We start from the raw sequence: 16315 nt of genomic DNA, 5'->3' as shown, positions 1-16315 counted from the left end.
ACAAGCGCTCATTAAAAATGCATTTGTGGTTAAGTCAGAAGATGACTAGATAAAATACCTCTCCAAATACAGCTCACTAACTGCACTAACACACACTTCCCTCCTTGTGCGTAAAGATACTCTAAGTTCACAAAAATCTGGTGTGCCACAAATACAGCCAAGACACATTCTCATTCAGGTAAAGGATTAGCACATTTCACTTGCGATCCTGACTGCTTAAATATATTTGCAATTGTGCACCAATCCACTCACTGAAATTTGCACAAGTGTATTCTGTATCCAAGGTTATCTATTTATATCAAGTTACCAGAAAATATTCCTATTAAAGTACAAACTATTTTAACCATTTCCTCCAAAAACCTGAACCAGCCCTGAACAGTTTACCTGAACAGTGGCAAGCTTTGGCACAAGAATAATCAGAAAGTTGTGACGAAACTTCAAGATGTTGAACCTTACATTCAGATAACTTACTTTAATATATGCAAGACATATAAGATATCTGCTTGATCATGGAGCGTTGGACATGCCTTCAGCTGTTCAACGAGCTTCCTGCAATCTAAATCACCATGAGCATCTTTAGGTAAGTGCAAAACATTTTCACAACCCTGGTAACAAAGACAGATGAAAAACAAACAATGAAAAAAAGATAATGAAGAAAATAGTAGACCAAATCCATAAACTGCATCTTCCCATTAAAGAAGATGGGAGATCTCACAACACAGCTCTGCATTTGAAATAGAGACATCACGTAGTTCTTGTTAGACTACACACACGTGAAAAGGAGGTTAATCCCAGGAAATGCAAAGGCCAGAAAGCATCTTTTTTTTTTCCCGATTTCTGTTCAGACAACAAGGAAAGCCACTTCTGGACAAAACCTGGTATTCTGTAGAAGAAAACCAAATGATTTGCATGTTTTTCCTGTCACATGCTGTTACTTTCAGAGTTAGAAGCAGAAGGATATTAATCTATTTATTTATTTATTTTTAATTAACAAATATAGTTGTAATCAGTATTTTGTAAGTTCTCTCTCTACCCTGTGTATGTGTGGCACTTCATATATGTAGATGTTGCCATCAAAAGTTTTCCAAGTTTATAAAACATATATGTAAACCAATTGGATAAGGCAATGCTGTGGTGAATTCCTGGACAAAGAGAACTTCTGTTCAATAAACTATTCAGCAATTAACATGCTCCTGAGTTACCGATTCCATGGATGCTCTGTAGAGTAGAATCCTTCAGGAGATTGGAAGCAACTTCTCAAACCCAACCTTGGCAGCTGATCATCTATATTAGGACTGAACAAGGCCAGTCCAGCCTCATCTTCATGCCTTAAGGACATCTGTCATTTCCTACACTCACCTCCTGCCCAGAAATTACAGTAAGAAGTATTTCTTGCAGAACAGTTCAAAAAAGCTGTGCACTTTCTGTCCTTCCCTTTAGTCTCAACTGGACACACACATTATAATGTGGGCTTTGGCCCTTAAAAATAAGCATGTATTGTATTATTTTCTGGTTTGTATGCACTATTAGAGATTTTCTATCTGATAATGTCTTTTTAACCAAAAGACTTCCACTGGCCAAAACAAAACAAAAAAAAAACAAAACAAAAAGATACAAACCAAAGGAGCAACTACCCAGTGCTCATACTAGGCTAAGGAAAAGGGAAATAAGCACATTGCAGTTTCCCAGTCAACTAAGGAAAGGCCACAGTACTGAGTATGAAAAAAACACAAACAGCATAAACATTCCCACCATCTACCTTTGTCTCAAAAGAGTGGGGATTATCAACAAGATTCAGAGACTTCCGATGTGTGTTCAGAACTTTAGTGGGAAGAGACATGGAAACAGCTGGAAAACAAAGCCACCAAAAAAAATAGTTGTGTCAGTAACATGAAAAGCGAGAACACCTGCACAAAGCAATCATACTAGCTGACAACAGGAAAGCCTCTGAGAGTCAAAATACATGAGGCAACACTTCTGAGATACTGTGAATGGAACTCAAGAGACAAGCTTGCACTCATGTTTTTGATCCTACCTTCCTGCAGGCTTGTTCCAAGAATTAAGATCAATATATCTAAGGCTCAGGCACTACATGCTCAGCTGATGCTTCTTCTGACAGTCCATGGTTCACAGGTCTTAGAGCCCAATGAGCTACCTAACTAAGTATTTTACATATTTTAATGGAGAAACGTACATGGAGAAAATGGTCTAACTGATATGATATCATAATTAAAATGGTCATGGTAAAGGCAGGCTAATGTTCAGTTAACTTCATACGCTGATTTTATCAGAGGCTCAGATGACATTACTTATGAAAGATGAGAGAAAAGATTAAGAAAAAGCTTGAAAAATATTACTACATATTTTGAGGAGAGAGAATCTGAAGTCCGCTAAAGTTAAGACAAGCATTCCCTTAACCAGGGCACTGGATACCACAAACCAACTTATACAGTACTGAATATATAGAGATATACTGAAACCCAAATAACGCACCAACTGAATTTGCAAGTTCTTCAATCAATCTACTACTAATACAGTATTATTAGGAATACTGTCCTCCCTCCCTACTCCATTTGTTCTTTTAGACTTAGAGTACATAAGTAAGCTTATTTATGTACCCACCAAGACACAGGATTGTGCAGACAAGTCCAAAATCATTTTGGACTAATTTCCTTGCAACTACAACATACTTGCACCATTACTTCTTTTTTAAAGACAGAATTGGGAAATACACGAATTTAGCCTTTTAGTACCTAGAAAAGGTTTTCTATTGTTACCATTAAAGAAGTGTTAAACAGAAATACCTGGAACCTCCAAGCCCTTTGCCTTGGCCATTATTGACAGTATCTCTCGTGTAGAATGGTTTGCACTGAACACAGGAGGTTGATCAGCAGCCTTTGAAGTTGGAGGCAGGTATGACTTCAGTGCTGTACTCTGCAGAACATCATTTATATACTGGTCCAGCTCATCCTGGCTGTCTAGTGTGACAAAAAGAGTTTATTAAAAACAAATACATATAAGTTATCATTGCTTTCTGTTTTAGACACACTATTCCATTCTTGCTTATACAGAAGGACACACAAAAATGCAAGATCATATGGGATTTTTAAAGCTGAATAAACTGGAAAGAAAAAACCTCAACGTTTTGCTTCTTTTCAAAAGGGAAAAATAACTTCCAATGTAACAGCTTAAAAGAAAATCTGCTTTAAAAAAAAGTTTTTTTTCCTCTAGCTGCTAGCCCAAAGATCAGCTCTTCTACGCATACTCACATGTCTTCCTCACACTTTTCTCCTCCCTCCGTTGTCTTCCATACACATCCAGTCTGATGATTCTTCAGATTCAGCTTTACTGCAGCAGTTATTGGGCAATATCCTACTAAGGATGTGGAAAGCATACCCATGGTATGCACAGGGAAGGAGCAAACTCCTTCTCCAAAGTCAGTCATGCACATACTGTCGTCATACTGATGCATGAGAAACCTGAATGACTATGAGATGTGCACAAAATAGATTCTACATTCTAGCCAAACCCGTGCTCTACTGATAATATTTGAAAGAGAAAAAATATGAAGTTAAATACTATCACCCTTTTCACAGAAGTCTGTCGGATAGTCTTCGTATCCATCTTCACTGTCAGGACTGCAACGACCTCCATTAGGGTCATCAAAGAGTTTTACATCACAGTCTGGATCCAGGAAACTCAGGTGTGTATGGAAAGAAGTGGTAAGAAATTCTGATAGCTTGCCTATTTTCACTCTGCAAACAGGAAAGCACACCAGAGAGTGTTGACATTGGTACTGATTAAAGCTCACTGAGCTGTCAACTCCTCCTTCAAAAATCTACTAGATCCACAGTCAATCCACCTTTGGTAACTAGGAAGAAACCAATGCAGGGTAAAACAAAAGTGAACAAAACAAACTAAACCCTGCAGGCCCAGCTGGGTTCTACTCTAGTTATTAACCTGTGGTACAGTAACACACATAGGCCTAACTCAAAGCCTCATCATGCAAAGCTCTGAATGTTTATATGAAGAGAGATCATATATGACAAAAAGAGACTGAAGTTTTCACGACAGTAGCATCTTTTCACAGAACTGCAGTGCTGTTAGGATGACAAAAAGCCCATCCAATTGTCTTTCTGTTTGTTCTTTAATTGGTATCTTTTTCTGACAACAGGGAAGTAATGTGACATCACATTAACTGCCTTTATATGCAGATGAATGAAACACATGCTGATCAATACTACATGTAATTCATGTTTAAGATACGTTCTTTAAAAGATAACCAGCTAAGACTGAGCTTTTGTATTTCCAAGGTCTGTCATTAGTTTTTCATTATCTTTTAATGCCAGTCACAGATGGTATAATTTTCTGAGAGATACACCCTTCCCATTGTAATGGAGGTCCAGCTGCCATCTAATTTCCACATAATAATTATAGCTGAAGTTGTTGTCTCTGCAGAGTGCCAGCACGAAGCATTATCACATGCTTAAATACAAAGCTTGGATTTGATTAATAAATAATTTAAAAAAATTGCTTGGGATATTGACACTACCTTGCGCCTCCAAAATAGCCATCCTCTAATTTTCTTATGGTGGCAAGAACTGCTGGATGAATGTCAGCACCATCATCAACTAAAGAAGAATAAACAAAGAATTTTGAAGCTTAGCAACATGTTCTTAAATTATCAGGACTAGCCAAGTGGATTATTGGCTGTTCTCCATAAAATAAACGAGACAGAAGTTAAAACCAGAACCCAGAAATGCTATTAACATTACTTTACTCAAAAATAAACAAAAGCAAACCCACACTGCCCTCATGACAGGTTCCAAGGGTTTTCTATCAAATCTTTTTGAACAGAAATAGCATGGGTATGATGGGGAGATGCGAGTATATCGAGGGGGAGTAAAACCAAAACAAAATATAAACATGTCATCCAAGTTCAGCACAGACTTGAGAAAGTTAAACAGTACTTTTGATGTTAAAACTCAGATGTTGAAACAGTCATGCAATCTGTCTCCTCTCAAAACCACCCCCATCCTACTCCTCCACAATAATCTACTTTGCTTGAAACAGAGAAAACAAAGTCTACCGAGCATTGTGTGGGTGATTGGAAATGTCAGGGTTGGTCTTCCAGTCATCCTCCAGCAAGAAGTGAGGTAAGCCAGCTCTATCTTGAGCATCTCCACAATCATCTGATTGTCCAGAGCCAGATAGAAGTGATGCTGGTCTGTAAACTAGAGGACAGAAAAATAACATGCACCAGTAGATGTGAATGAATTAACAGAGGAGGAGAAAATTAAGGAAAGCGCTGACAAAAGCCACATGAATTACTGTTGATCAGAGTGCAGACTAAAAGATTTAACCTAACTGGGCTGCTACTATCACAAAAAGATCCATGCTTTTATTGAAAATTCATGTTCTCATACTTGCAGGCCGATTATGAAAAAAAAAAATCAAGCCATTCGAATAAAAAGATGATCATGCATGTCAAATACAATTTTCCTAGTAACAAATTACAGTAACCTTGATCTGGAAGTGTCCTAAATGTGGAAGAACAACACCAAAAATAAACAGGTTTAAGCGCACACTATACTCTTGGGAACAATCTGAAAGACAAGCAGAATACAGAAAAGCTGACAGTTACTGTAGAAAGAAGTTGCATTAAATGTACAATGGTAAAGCTGCCCACCACAACAGAAGGCTAAGAATAACAGTAAGAGATTATTGTAGTTATATTGAGAGCTGGCAACCAAAAAAACTGGACAAAATGTTGTACAAGCAACAATAAAAAGTTAAGAAACTGCATAATTACTGGAGAGAAGTGGAAGAGCAAGGCTAGAATGCAAAATAAACATCAATTAGTAAGAGATGTAATGGATAGTAAGAAAACACTCTGTAAACATATCAGAAGTAACACAAAGGAACTACAAAACTTAATAGAAAAGGAGAGAGGATATAGAGCAATTGAAGCATTCAATGCTGCCTTTATGCTAGAAAAGCAGAATTGTAAGAGATTAGCCTGAGCAGGGGAAGAAAAAATTAAACAGCACCTAAAACCAAGCGGGCAGAGGCTATAGAAACTACTTCACAGAACTTAAGGAACTAGCCAAAATAACCTCTGAACCACTAGCAATTATTTTTGAGAACTCAGGGAGAATAGGTCCCAGAAATCAGCAGAGAAACACACACACTGTCAGTCCTTAAAAATGGAAGAGCCAGGATAACACTAGTCAATCCACTTCCAGTACCTGAAAATATACAGCAGAACAAAGCCAGTTTGAGTGTGCCACAGTAATAAAACTGATGAAACAAGATGGCCAAACAGTCACATCAAAAAACACTCTCAGCAAACCAGTCTAATTTCTTCAATTTCCTTCTTTGGAAGCAACAAGTAGCAGCAGACATATCTTTAGTTTTGCAAAGCTTTTGACATTAATGAGATAAAAGAAACAACATCTGATAAAGCACAACTGCTTGAAAAATTATTCCTAACAGGTAGCTATCAACTGCTCTCTCAGATTCAGAGAGCAGCTAAAGGGGATCAACCTTTGCCCCACACTTGGTCTATATTTTTATTGAAGACCTAGATGGGATACAAACTACAAAAATAAGAATTTTGTGGACATTACTGAAGATCAGCACATATGAGTTAAGCACTACTTTTGTGTGTTTAAGTTCACCTTTAAAAATAAAAAAAAAAAAAAAAAACAAGGCTTGAGGAGGTCTGGCTTTGAAGAAGTATAATGGAAAAAGTTATGGAGGTTTCAGTAAATTATGGAATAAGCAGGAATAGCAAGCATTTTGCTGATGCAAAGATAAATGCCATTTTGGAATGTATTAATAAGTACGTCCATATTGACACATGGCAAGATTTCAGCTGGAACACAGGGTCCAACTTTGCCCAACACACTGTAAGATATTGACTAACAAAGAAATTCAAAGGAGGGAAAAAAATCCTAAAGAATTTTTGCTCAACATAAGAAAGAGATTTAGGATCAGGTCAGGAGAGATGACACAACACAATAACCAATATTCCACACATGAAATTTGTTATGAAGTTGGCTGTGATCAATGGACCTGTAGTAGAATAGGAAGGTATCAACAGTATTTGCAGCAAATTTTATTATGTTTGGACTTCATGAAGCACTGCAGCAGGCCATCTGTGGAGTCCACTGAACCTCCTCCACTGGAATTTAAAGACCACATTAGTCAAACAACTGTTAGCAGCGCACGAGCACTATTTATCCTGCTTCAGTTCCACATGTTTGGAGTCACTGACCCCTTAGCCTTCTAATATAAATGCTAGAATAAGGCTACAGTTAGAAGTGTATAGCTTCTCATTAAACATATAAAAAGAGCCACTGATTCTGAAGATCCAAGCTTCTGGTTATACTGAAAAAGGCATTAAATAGAACAAAGAGAACCATCCTTTTCTCAGCACTATTGACCCTTGCAACAATATACTGAAAAAGTGTATCTTAGTGTCTGGGGGGTTATAAATCTTGGTATGCTCAGGTGAAGTTAGATTTTCCATCAAAGTGATCAGTAGACATATATATCAAGTGACCCATTCTGGGAGAAACTATTTATTCCATTAACTTGAACATTAGTTAGGGCAGAGATCAGTAACAACTTTGTTCTATTGATTTACCATATTCTTCTGAGGCAGAAGCCAAAGAAGTCAGACTCCGTATGGCAGACGAGAGATTTATCAGCATTCCTATCATGTTTATCATCCAACTCCCCAAAAAAGAAAACAAAGTACATCTGTTTTATCAGCCCTGTTCCATCTAGAGTCGAATGACAGTACATAACAGCAAAGCCTTTCACTAATGATTAGCCATTAAGTAAACTGATTTCTCTCTAGTTTTACATGCTCACCTGGGGGGTAAAAGCAAATATTTGATTTCTTATCACATACAGCTTGGAGGTACCTAGCACTCCAATGTGTCGGTGTGGCCGTCCACTTAGTTTCATGCTCTTGTTCCGGCCTGTGAAGAAAGAAAAAAAAAGGTAAGTCTCACTTAACATTCCCTGTTCTTCTCCAGATATTTAAAAGAGCTGAGTCCCAGTGGTGTGGTTTTCCATAACAACCTTTTTAGACAGAGATCTGCTTCATTGACATGGGCAAGGTAGAATAAAGAAAGAAATAGATTTGGATGCTACAGATCACTGTTTTGTAGCAAACCTTAGTATCACAGCTACACCATATACCTTCAGCTTCTTCAAGGACTCAGCTGAAGAAGAAAACAAACAAACCCCCCCTCCTTCAATGGCTATAGGAATATGTTCTTCATTTACAGTCAGTGCTCAGCACCCAAAACTTCCCACTGAGAACAACAGGAGACATGTCCTTTCAAAAAATGAGGCCATCAACATGTAACAGAAATTGCTGTGTTTTCATTGTAGAAGCTTAAAAGTTCTGGCCTATAAAAGCTTAAAATACATCCAAATACAAAGACAGAAGTTCTTCTCATGGTTATTTCAACACTAGTCTTTTTTTGTGAAGAGAAGGAATTAATGAATCCTTATCATCTGAATCAGTCAGATGTGCAGGAGAAGGTACCTTAATTCCTTTGACATTATGAAGTGCAACAGCAAAACCCTGAAGTCTCAAATTCCAGAACCAAACAGAGTATCAGCTATGAAAAGTCTAGCTGACATTTTGTGCAGATGATGGTTCATTAATCATCTAGAATAGCAACAACAAGGTATGTGATGTATGCAAACCATGGAAACCAAATGAAACCAGTCACAGATAACAACCAGCATCACCTTAAACAGGACACGGAGAATAGAGGAAGTCTCAATCTGTACCAAGCCTCAAAAGCTGTCAACAACAGAAGTTCTGACACTGTATCAAACCTCCCTACAGAACATACACATGTTCCTGGTCAGGAAACAAGGTATTAAATACAACATGCCAGATTAAGTCCAGAAAAGCTAGTTTTAAAAGCATGTGAAATTTGAGCTTTGGAACCACAAGCAGCAATTCAGCCTCACAAGAAACAATTAAATGTATATTCTATTTGCAACACCTAAGAACCAGATCAGATCTTCAAACAAAGAAGCAGAAAAGGTAGAAAAACACGGGGAATATCACACACAGTGTTCTTCTACGGGTGTAAGCCTTGTCACGTGCTGCTATCCCTTCCAAGCTCCTTATACACTCAAGTGGCTTTGGGTCCCCTGTCTACAGTCCAGTCAGGAAGGGCATCATTTTTTCCCCATAGAATCACAGAATAGTTGAGGTTGGAAGGCACCTCTAGAGATCATCTAGACCAAACCCCCTGTTCAAAGCATGGTCAGTTAGAGCACGTTGCTCAGTGCTGCATTCAGTCAGGTTTTGAACACTTTCAAATATGGAGATTTTTCAGTTTCAGCAACTTACTCCAGTGTTACACCACCCTTACAGTGGTTTGCTGTTTTGCTTCTGCAGTTTAAATGGAATTTCCTGCATTTCAATTTGTGCCCATTGCCTCTTGTCCTTTCACTGGATACCATCAAAAAAGAGTTTGGCTCCGTCTTCTTTGCTCCCCTTGCATCTGGGTATTTACGTACACTAATGAGGTCCGATGGAGCCCTCTCTTCTCCAGGCTAAACAATTCCAGCACTCTCAGCCTCTCTCGTATGTCAGACATGAAGGTATGTTTATATGTTTAAGGTGTCAGTGGCCTTTTAATGGATTTGCTCCAGTATGTCAACGTTCATGTAGTGGGGAGCCCAGACCTGGACCCAGCACTCAAGGTATGGCTTCACCAGCGCTGAGTAGAGAAGAATCACCTCCCTCAACCTGCTGGCAACGCTCTGCCTAATGCAGCCCAGAGACTTCTTGAAGACCTGCAACCTCTCTGCCGAATTGCTGGCTCATGTTCAACTTTGTGTCCACTAGGTCCTTCCCTGCAAAGCTGCTTTCCAGCCAATTAGACACCAGTCTGTACTCATATGCAGGGTGCAGGAGTGCAGATGCAAGACTTCACAGTTCCTTTGTCGAACTTCCTGAGATTTCTTCTTAGCAGGAGAACTAGAGTCCTTTTTGTACCTTCAAATTACTCCAGCAGTAGAAACAACTGCACTCTTCAATCCTCATCCACATCTCAAAGGCAGTTTAATAAAATTCAGGAGAAGTATAAAGCACAGGATCAATGGTCTACAGAGGCCTGCAAAGGCCACCTGCATATTGTCACTTGCTGGCAAATAAGTTACTCTGTCCATGCTCCTACTTGGTCAGGAACCATGCAGCTATTTTGACAAGATGAGCTCAATACTAGTATGCCTACCTCCAGTGTGACTTATTAGCTAATGCTCTGCACTGCGCTCTTTGCTCCGGCAGCCATGAGCTGACCTAAATCTGGCTGACAAGGAGCATAAGCAAAACAAGCATATCCCTGGAAAAAACACCCCACTATGAATATTCCCAAAGAATTCACTGTTAAAAACAATATACCAATGTGTCAAATCATCCTACTCGCCCACTAGTGAAAGAATTATTATAAACAATTATAAAATAAATGCAAGCTTCAAAGCTCTGCAAGTGTCTCATTTGTTAGAAGTTCTTTGTGACAAAAACAAATTCTTGCCCAAAAGCAGCATATGCAGTTTCCCCTCTTCATTTAAAGGGCATGCTTTCTAAGACTTATTTGAAAGCCCTGTTACTTTGGATATGCCAAAGTTTCCAAAGGCTTCCTGGTTTCGGGTAAGGGAAGTATAAACAGTCTTGTACTCCCCCTCAGCATTATTCATAAATGCAATTGCCACAGGAACTTTGAAAAGGGGTCATAAACGCAGCTTGATACAGCTCCCTTTGTCTATGCTGTAAAGCAATCTACCAGTGCTGATTCACCCCACCTCAACTTTACTTCACAGTAACATCCACAATTTTGGATCATGAGTTTCTGGTATGCTTGAAACTAGTAAAATTATGTTCAGTTAGGAATATATGAAGATTTTATTTTAACTAAGACCCAAATCATTACAGCAGGGATTATAAAAAGAGACTGTGGTCTTATTAGATTTTCAAATTAAGTAGAACAATTAGAATTTTTAGGCATTTATTTCATTCAATTGACAGGCTCAGAGGGACAAAAGTCACTGCTGAGAAACTGGAAAGCATTCAAAGTCTGGGGGTTAACAAATTCCAGCAATCTAAAGGTTTCTTGGTTTACAAGAGAGCTGGAGGGCTTTAACAGCTCATATTGGCTCAGGGCTAGAAGGAACATTAGCAAGAATTTGACAGTCCAAGGATGCTCTGATAAGAGCATGGCTTCCCTAATCTGGGGTAGACGACTTCTCAGATGTAGAACAGCAGCCACATCGATCATTTTCCAGACTCAAAACATAAGTATTTTGACTTCTGAAAGAATAAACATTTGTTTTCTAGATTTTCCAGGCTTTTCTTTAAGCCAGTTTCTCTTTGGAAATAGCTCCTGAAGGACAAAGAGAGTCAATTTTTTACCCAGCTTCATCACAACATGACATGGCACAGGGCCATATTTTAGCCACTTTTTCAAAAAAGGCTTCTACTCCCCACACTGGGGCTCCTTACTTAGGGCAGAAGTTACAATTTTGTTAAGCTTCTTCACACAAATGCACATTTTTTTAATCTAAGGATTCACATACACACAAATATTCCTGGAATCAAAGAAAGGAAAGAAATTGAGAGAGTGCAAAAAGGAGGAAGAAGTTAAAAGAATACCTTGCACAGTAGCAGAGTTAGGCTTCCATGTTCAAATACCTACCCAACATGGTGTAGAGGTTACTTAGGATGCGAGCTGGCTGCACTCTGAGTGGATGGATATCAGCAATACTCTGAACATTGATTCCATGTTTTTGCAAGAGATTCTTAATTTCATTAGATTCTGCTAAAACCGCTACTACATAACAGAAGACAAAAAAAAAAAAAAAAAAAAAAAACAAAAAAAAAAAAAACGCTAAAAACCAGTTACCTCTTTTTAAACTGTCTCTACTGTCACCTCTCAACTATCACGTGGTTATCTAAAAATGCACAAAGGCCTTACTCTTTATTTATGACTCCATGAGATCAAATGGGATGTTAGACAGCTTTTGGCTATTTCTCAATACATCTTGCCATTTTTCCCCACTTTGGATCATTAGGTAACTCAAGTTGGCAAGGACATCAAGAGGGCTCTACTCCAACCTCCTGCTCCAAGCAGGATCCACTCTGAGGTTAGATAACACTGCTTGGGGCTTTATCTCCCTCCCCCCCCCCTCCCCCCCCCGCACAATGATTTCTTTTAACACCAGAAGGCTGGATCATGCAGTTTCTTTCAATCAGACAGGATTTCCCCTGGCAAAACAAGAGAAAGCCTGACTTAAATCTTTGCTGTTTTCATACAACTTATTGTATTAACACAGTTGAGTCAATAGGGACCAGGTGCTATTATTTGTATAGCAATAAACATTAAAAAGGCCATAAAATGGTAGATGAAGAACAAAGCCTAGAATCTGAGGAATTTACAAGCTAAGACTCCCATTCTATCTCCCGCTCTTTGTGAGGTTTTGCCCATATTAGCTGGCTTACTTGTTTGGGACTAATAATTCAATATTCTTCTTTGCATTACAAATATTTGTCAAAGAATGCTTAAAATAAGTAAGCATTTCTACATGAAATTAAGCACTTCAGAATAACAGAATATCACTGCCATGAGACACCAATGGGGGAAAGGAAGCAAAGGCAAATGCACAGGTTGTCAGAAGCTATGAAAATATCTGTCTTGTTTTCTACACTCAGTTTATTACTGGCCACTTCCAAAGACCTTGGGCTGAGCAGAGCTGATCAGTCTGATTCCATTTGGCCAATCTTGTTTGCTCCTGCTCTCTAGTTTACTCCTCACCTATATGTAAGCATGACATAGAGACCCTTCCCATTTATTGCTCTCGTTTCCTCAGAAGATGGGCTGTACAAAAAAAAACTAACTGGTCTCCTGTCAGTCCTGCTCTTTTCCATTAGAATGCACAAAGACTTTCCTTTTCACCACAAGACTAACTTTGATACTCTCTAGTCCTCGACTAGTCTTGAAATTTTAAGTTATTGCTATTAAAAAAAAAAATCTTCATTAAACTTCATCCCCTCCTGGAGAAAAGACTGCTAGACAAATAACCCTCTTGCCCACCCTTTCTTCATCTGAAGGTATCCCAAAGGATCCATAAGCCATGCAAATACCCAAGAAAGTTCAGAATGGTTATAAGGGTAAGATTTCTGCCTTCTCTTTTGACTTATCAAGATGTTGTTCTAAAATCTGCCTTTATTGTTTCCTGTGCACAGGCAATCCACCATTACATAATCCAGCTCCCCTGGAATGCTTAAAAAAAAAAAAAAAAAGTCTCGCTAACCTTGAACCACAACATCAGGTTTAAATCCAGTGGAAAATCTCCTGTTTAAGGGATCAATTTCACCTGGAGCCAAAAATCCCTAGAACAAAAGCAGAAGAAAAAGAGTAAAACAAGCAAAAAATAAGTAAAAGGCTTTTGGTGACATCTAGAAGAAATTTTAACCATTTTTGGTATTTCAGTAGGCTGCCAGAACATACAGGAACAGAACATACTGGCTTCTCCACTCCCTCCACTGAGTAATATTATTCACTAAAAACAGTTCTTAAAATATTTTTCAGAACCAAAACAGTTGCAGCAATTTGGCCAAGCCAGTGACTTCTTAAGAAAAAAAGTGACACTGAGATACTTTAACAAGTACATGGCTCATACTGGAAAAAGTTTGTAGGCATCTTATGCCACAGAATAAGGGACAGCCCAGTGGAACTGCCATAGTGCAAAGTCCTAGCTCTGCAAGTGCAGTGCAAGCTTGGATATCATATCCTTCTAGCCTAACTAAATACTGTCCATTTGGCAACTTATTTGGCTTGATTAGAAACAGAAAAACAAGTATCTATATCCAAAAAAGATCCTGAAAGCTCAGAATCACCACTCGACGAGTCATGTATAGGTTTCTATCGAAAGACATGTTGTCCACCAAAAACAAAGCAGAATATAAGCTCACCTACTATACAAGAAACAGTATTACCTCTGCTAATAGGCAGCTAAGGACGTACAATGATTGGCCCCAAAGATGAGGCAACTTTCCAGCTGGGATACGATCCACTGAGTGAGGATTTTCATACTCTTCTTCTACCTGACAACAAAAGCATAAGCAAGAAAAATTACTTACAATTCTGAAGAACAGTTAATAAAGTATTTGAAAAAGCATGATCTATCATCTACCCTTTCTAACTTGCCATTATTACTAATATTTGAATCTCCTGTTTTCACTTTTGAGGCTGAAAGTTATCTAAAACACAAACAATTATTCCTTCTCACACACTACCGCACCCTTCAAAACTGAATGTGGATTCTGCATGTAATTACAGCATCAATAATAGCACTTCCCCTTTCTTCTTGCTATGCCTTTGCTTCTTTCCCTCTGGGCAGCTTGTCGTAATTGTGTCTGCTTTCAAACCCCTTGCAAGGTGACGCTTCAACTCTATTTACATCTACCTAGCTTCCTGGAGTAAAGGTGCTCTCAAAAAGAAAAAAAGAAGCAGCTATTCCACCTATTCCCTTGTTAGCAAGAATGATGATCATTGGAAAGAGAAGAGACCATTAATTTACAAAAAGAAAGTCTACCTTGATTCTGCAGTACACAGCTCTGTTGAAGGAAGCAATAAAACCCTCCCAGATAACAGCTTATTCACATCTAAAAATTTATTAAAAAAAAAAAAGGCAACATCTACTCTGTTTGCCTGGCACGCTCAGATTACACTGGTGCCCATCAAAGCTCACAGGAAGTGTCTGTACTCTTACATGCTCCTACTCTGTAAGCAGGAAGGCATTTTAGAGTTTCAGCCTCAGATCTGTGAATAAAAACAGCAGCTGTCAACTCCCTGCATAAACTCAGACCTGTCCAGGATGCTCCACACCCTTAGTGAGTGAGGGCTGAGAGGTCTGCAGTAGGAAGAGAGGTTGCCAGAAAGGAATCCAAAGGCAGCTAGGATGGAAGAGCACTAGATTGGCTGAAATAAGGCTAAGCATTTGAGACTAACTGTCACAACGGGAGAATCAGGTAAAACAGTAACAGAAAAAGATGAAAAACACAAAAAACTCCCCAAATCAAAACTCTGCTTCATACAAAACCTGTTTCTCACGTTCAAGCTCTGGAAAAGAAAGAATGTAACCAACTGATAGAACAGAGGTGCAAGACAGTCTATGTTTTGTTTATTCTCAGATTTGTTTCCTAAGTCAGGATCAGCTCCCCCCCGCCCCCTTTTTTTTTTTTTTTTTTTTAATATATGCCTTGTTACAGATGAAAAAATTACTCAGGATAAGAGGAGGTGATTTAAAAGTTTTAAGCCTGCTCTAAAATATTTCCCTAGGCACTCAGATTCCCAGCTCTGAAATTTGATCACCTGGAAGCCTTAGGTCTATCATTTCTCAACAGAAGCTATTTATTTCTATAAAGTGATCTGCAGTAGCCTTTACTGTTGGTTTACATTTAACAGCTACAGTAAAATTACAAAACTGACACTCATCTCAATATCTGAACTTCACATTCTGAAGTGAGTGTTAAAGTTTTCACAATACCTTTTCTGAAGGAACTGCATACAGTTCAGGCATCAGAACTATTCCATTCTTTTCTCTAATAAGTATTCCTTCCAGAGCCTCTCTATATTCTTGTACCTGGAAGGGGGGAAGGCATAAGAACTCACATGGAAGCCAACAAAACAGAAATAGTGAAGTTAAATTTTTAGTTCTTTTCAACAACCCTTTCAACTAATACCTGGTCTGTAAAAAAAAGACCTGCTGTTGGAAGATCAGGATTCAAATTCTTAGATACTGTTTCAGTATCTCAGCATTCTCAGTCTCAGAAATATAAGCACGTCTTTTATCTATAAAATTGTTGTAATACAAAACTGAGATAGAGTATCTTTATTTTTAACCTTGAAAATATGACCTATTGAGATCATAACTATCTTGGTTCACAACTGCTTTTCTGTGGAAAAATCTGGTGAATATCTGTGCAAGGAAGAAAGCAATTCTGCCACTCTAAAAAGCATTTTTTAAGAACTAATCGTTTTTGCCTGTCATAAGCACATAACTAAAATATATTTAGACACTTTAGAAATGCCAAACTTCCTAAGTGGTTCTTAAATGAGGAGGTCAGTCTGCCACCAAGCATTAGGTTAGTCGAGAGAGACAGGCAGACAGACAGACACTCCTCCATGCAGCAAGCCACATCAAAGTCCCAGGGATCTGAGAACCTCTTCAGTTAAACAGCTGAAGTTAGCACACAACAAAAGGATGATAC

The 16315-nt window shown here is 38.5% G+C and overlaps 1 protein-coding gene across 1 annotated transcript in view; it reads right to left on the bottom strand.

The window, feature by feature from the left end:
• The window catches only part of PHKA2 (phosphorylase kinase regulatory subunit alpha 2), a 46912-nt gene that overhangs the window by 15245 nt on the left and 15352 nt on the right, over positions 1–16315 (bottom strand). Inside the window, exons 11-21 of the mRNA XM_062600836.1 lie at positions 15592–15687; positions 14039–14146; positions 13354–13432; positions 11739–11873; positions 7882–7991; positions 5090–5234; positions 4553–4631; positions 3586–3755; positions 2805–2978; positions 1760–1848; positions 472–605 (exon numbers count right to left, since the gene is read on the bottom strand). Coding sequence (XP_062456820.1) covers positions 472–605; positions 1760–1848; positions 2805–2978; positions 3586–3755; positions 4553–4631; positions 5090–5234; positions 7882–7991; positions 11739–11873; positions 13354–13432; positions 14039–14146; positions 15592–15687 — 1319 coding nt within the window. The remainder of the gene's footprint in view (positions 1–471; positions 606–1759; positions 1849–2804; positions 2979–3585; positions 3756–4552; positions 4632–5089; positions 5235–7881; positions 7992–11738; positions 11874–13353; positions 13433–14038; positions 14147–15591; positions 15688–16315) is intronic.

This window comes from Rhea pennata, chromosome 1, assembly GCF_028389875.1.
Source record: "Rhea pennata isolate bPtePen1 chromosome 1, bPtePen1.pri, whole genome shotgun sequence".
NCBI lineage: Eukaryota > Metazoa > Chordata > Aves > Rheiformes > Rheidae > Rhea > Rhea pennata.
This window is presented reverse-complemented; position numbering and strand designations above follow the sequence as displayed.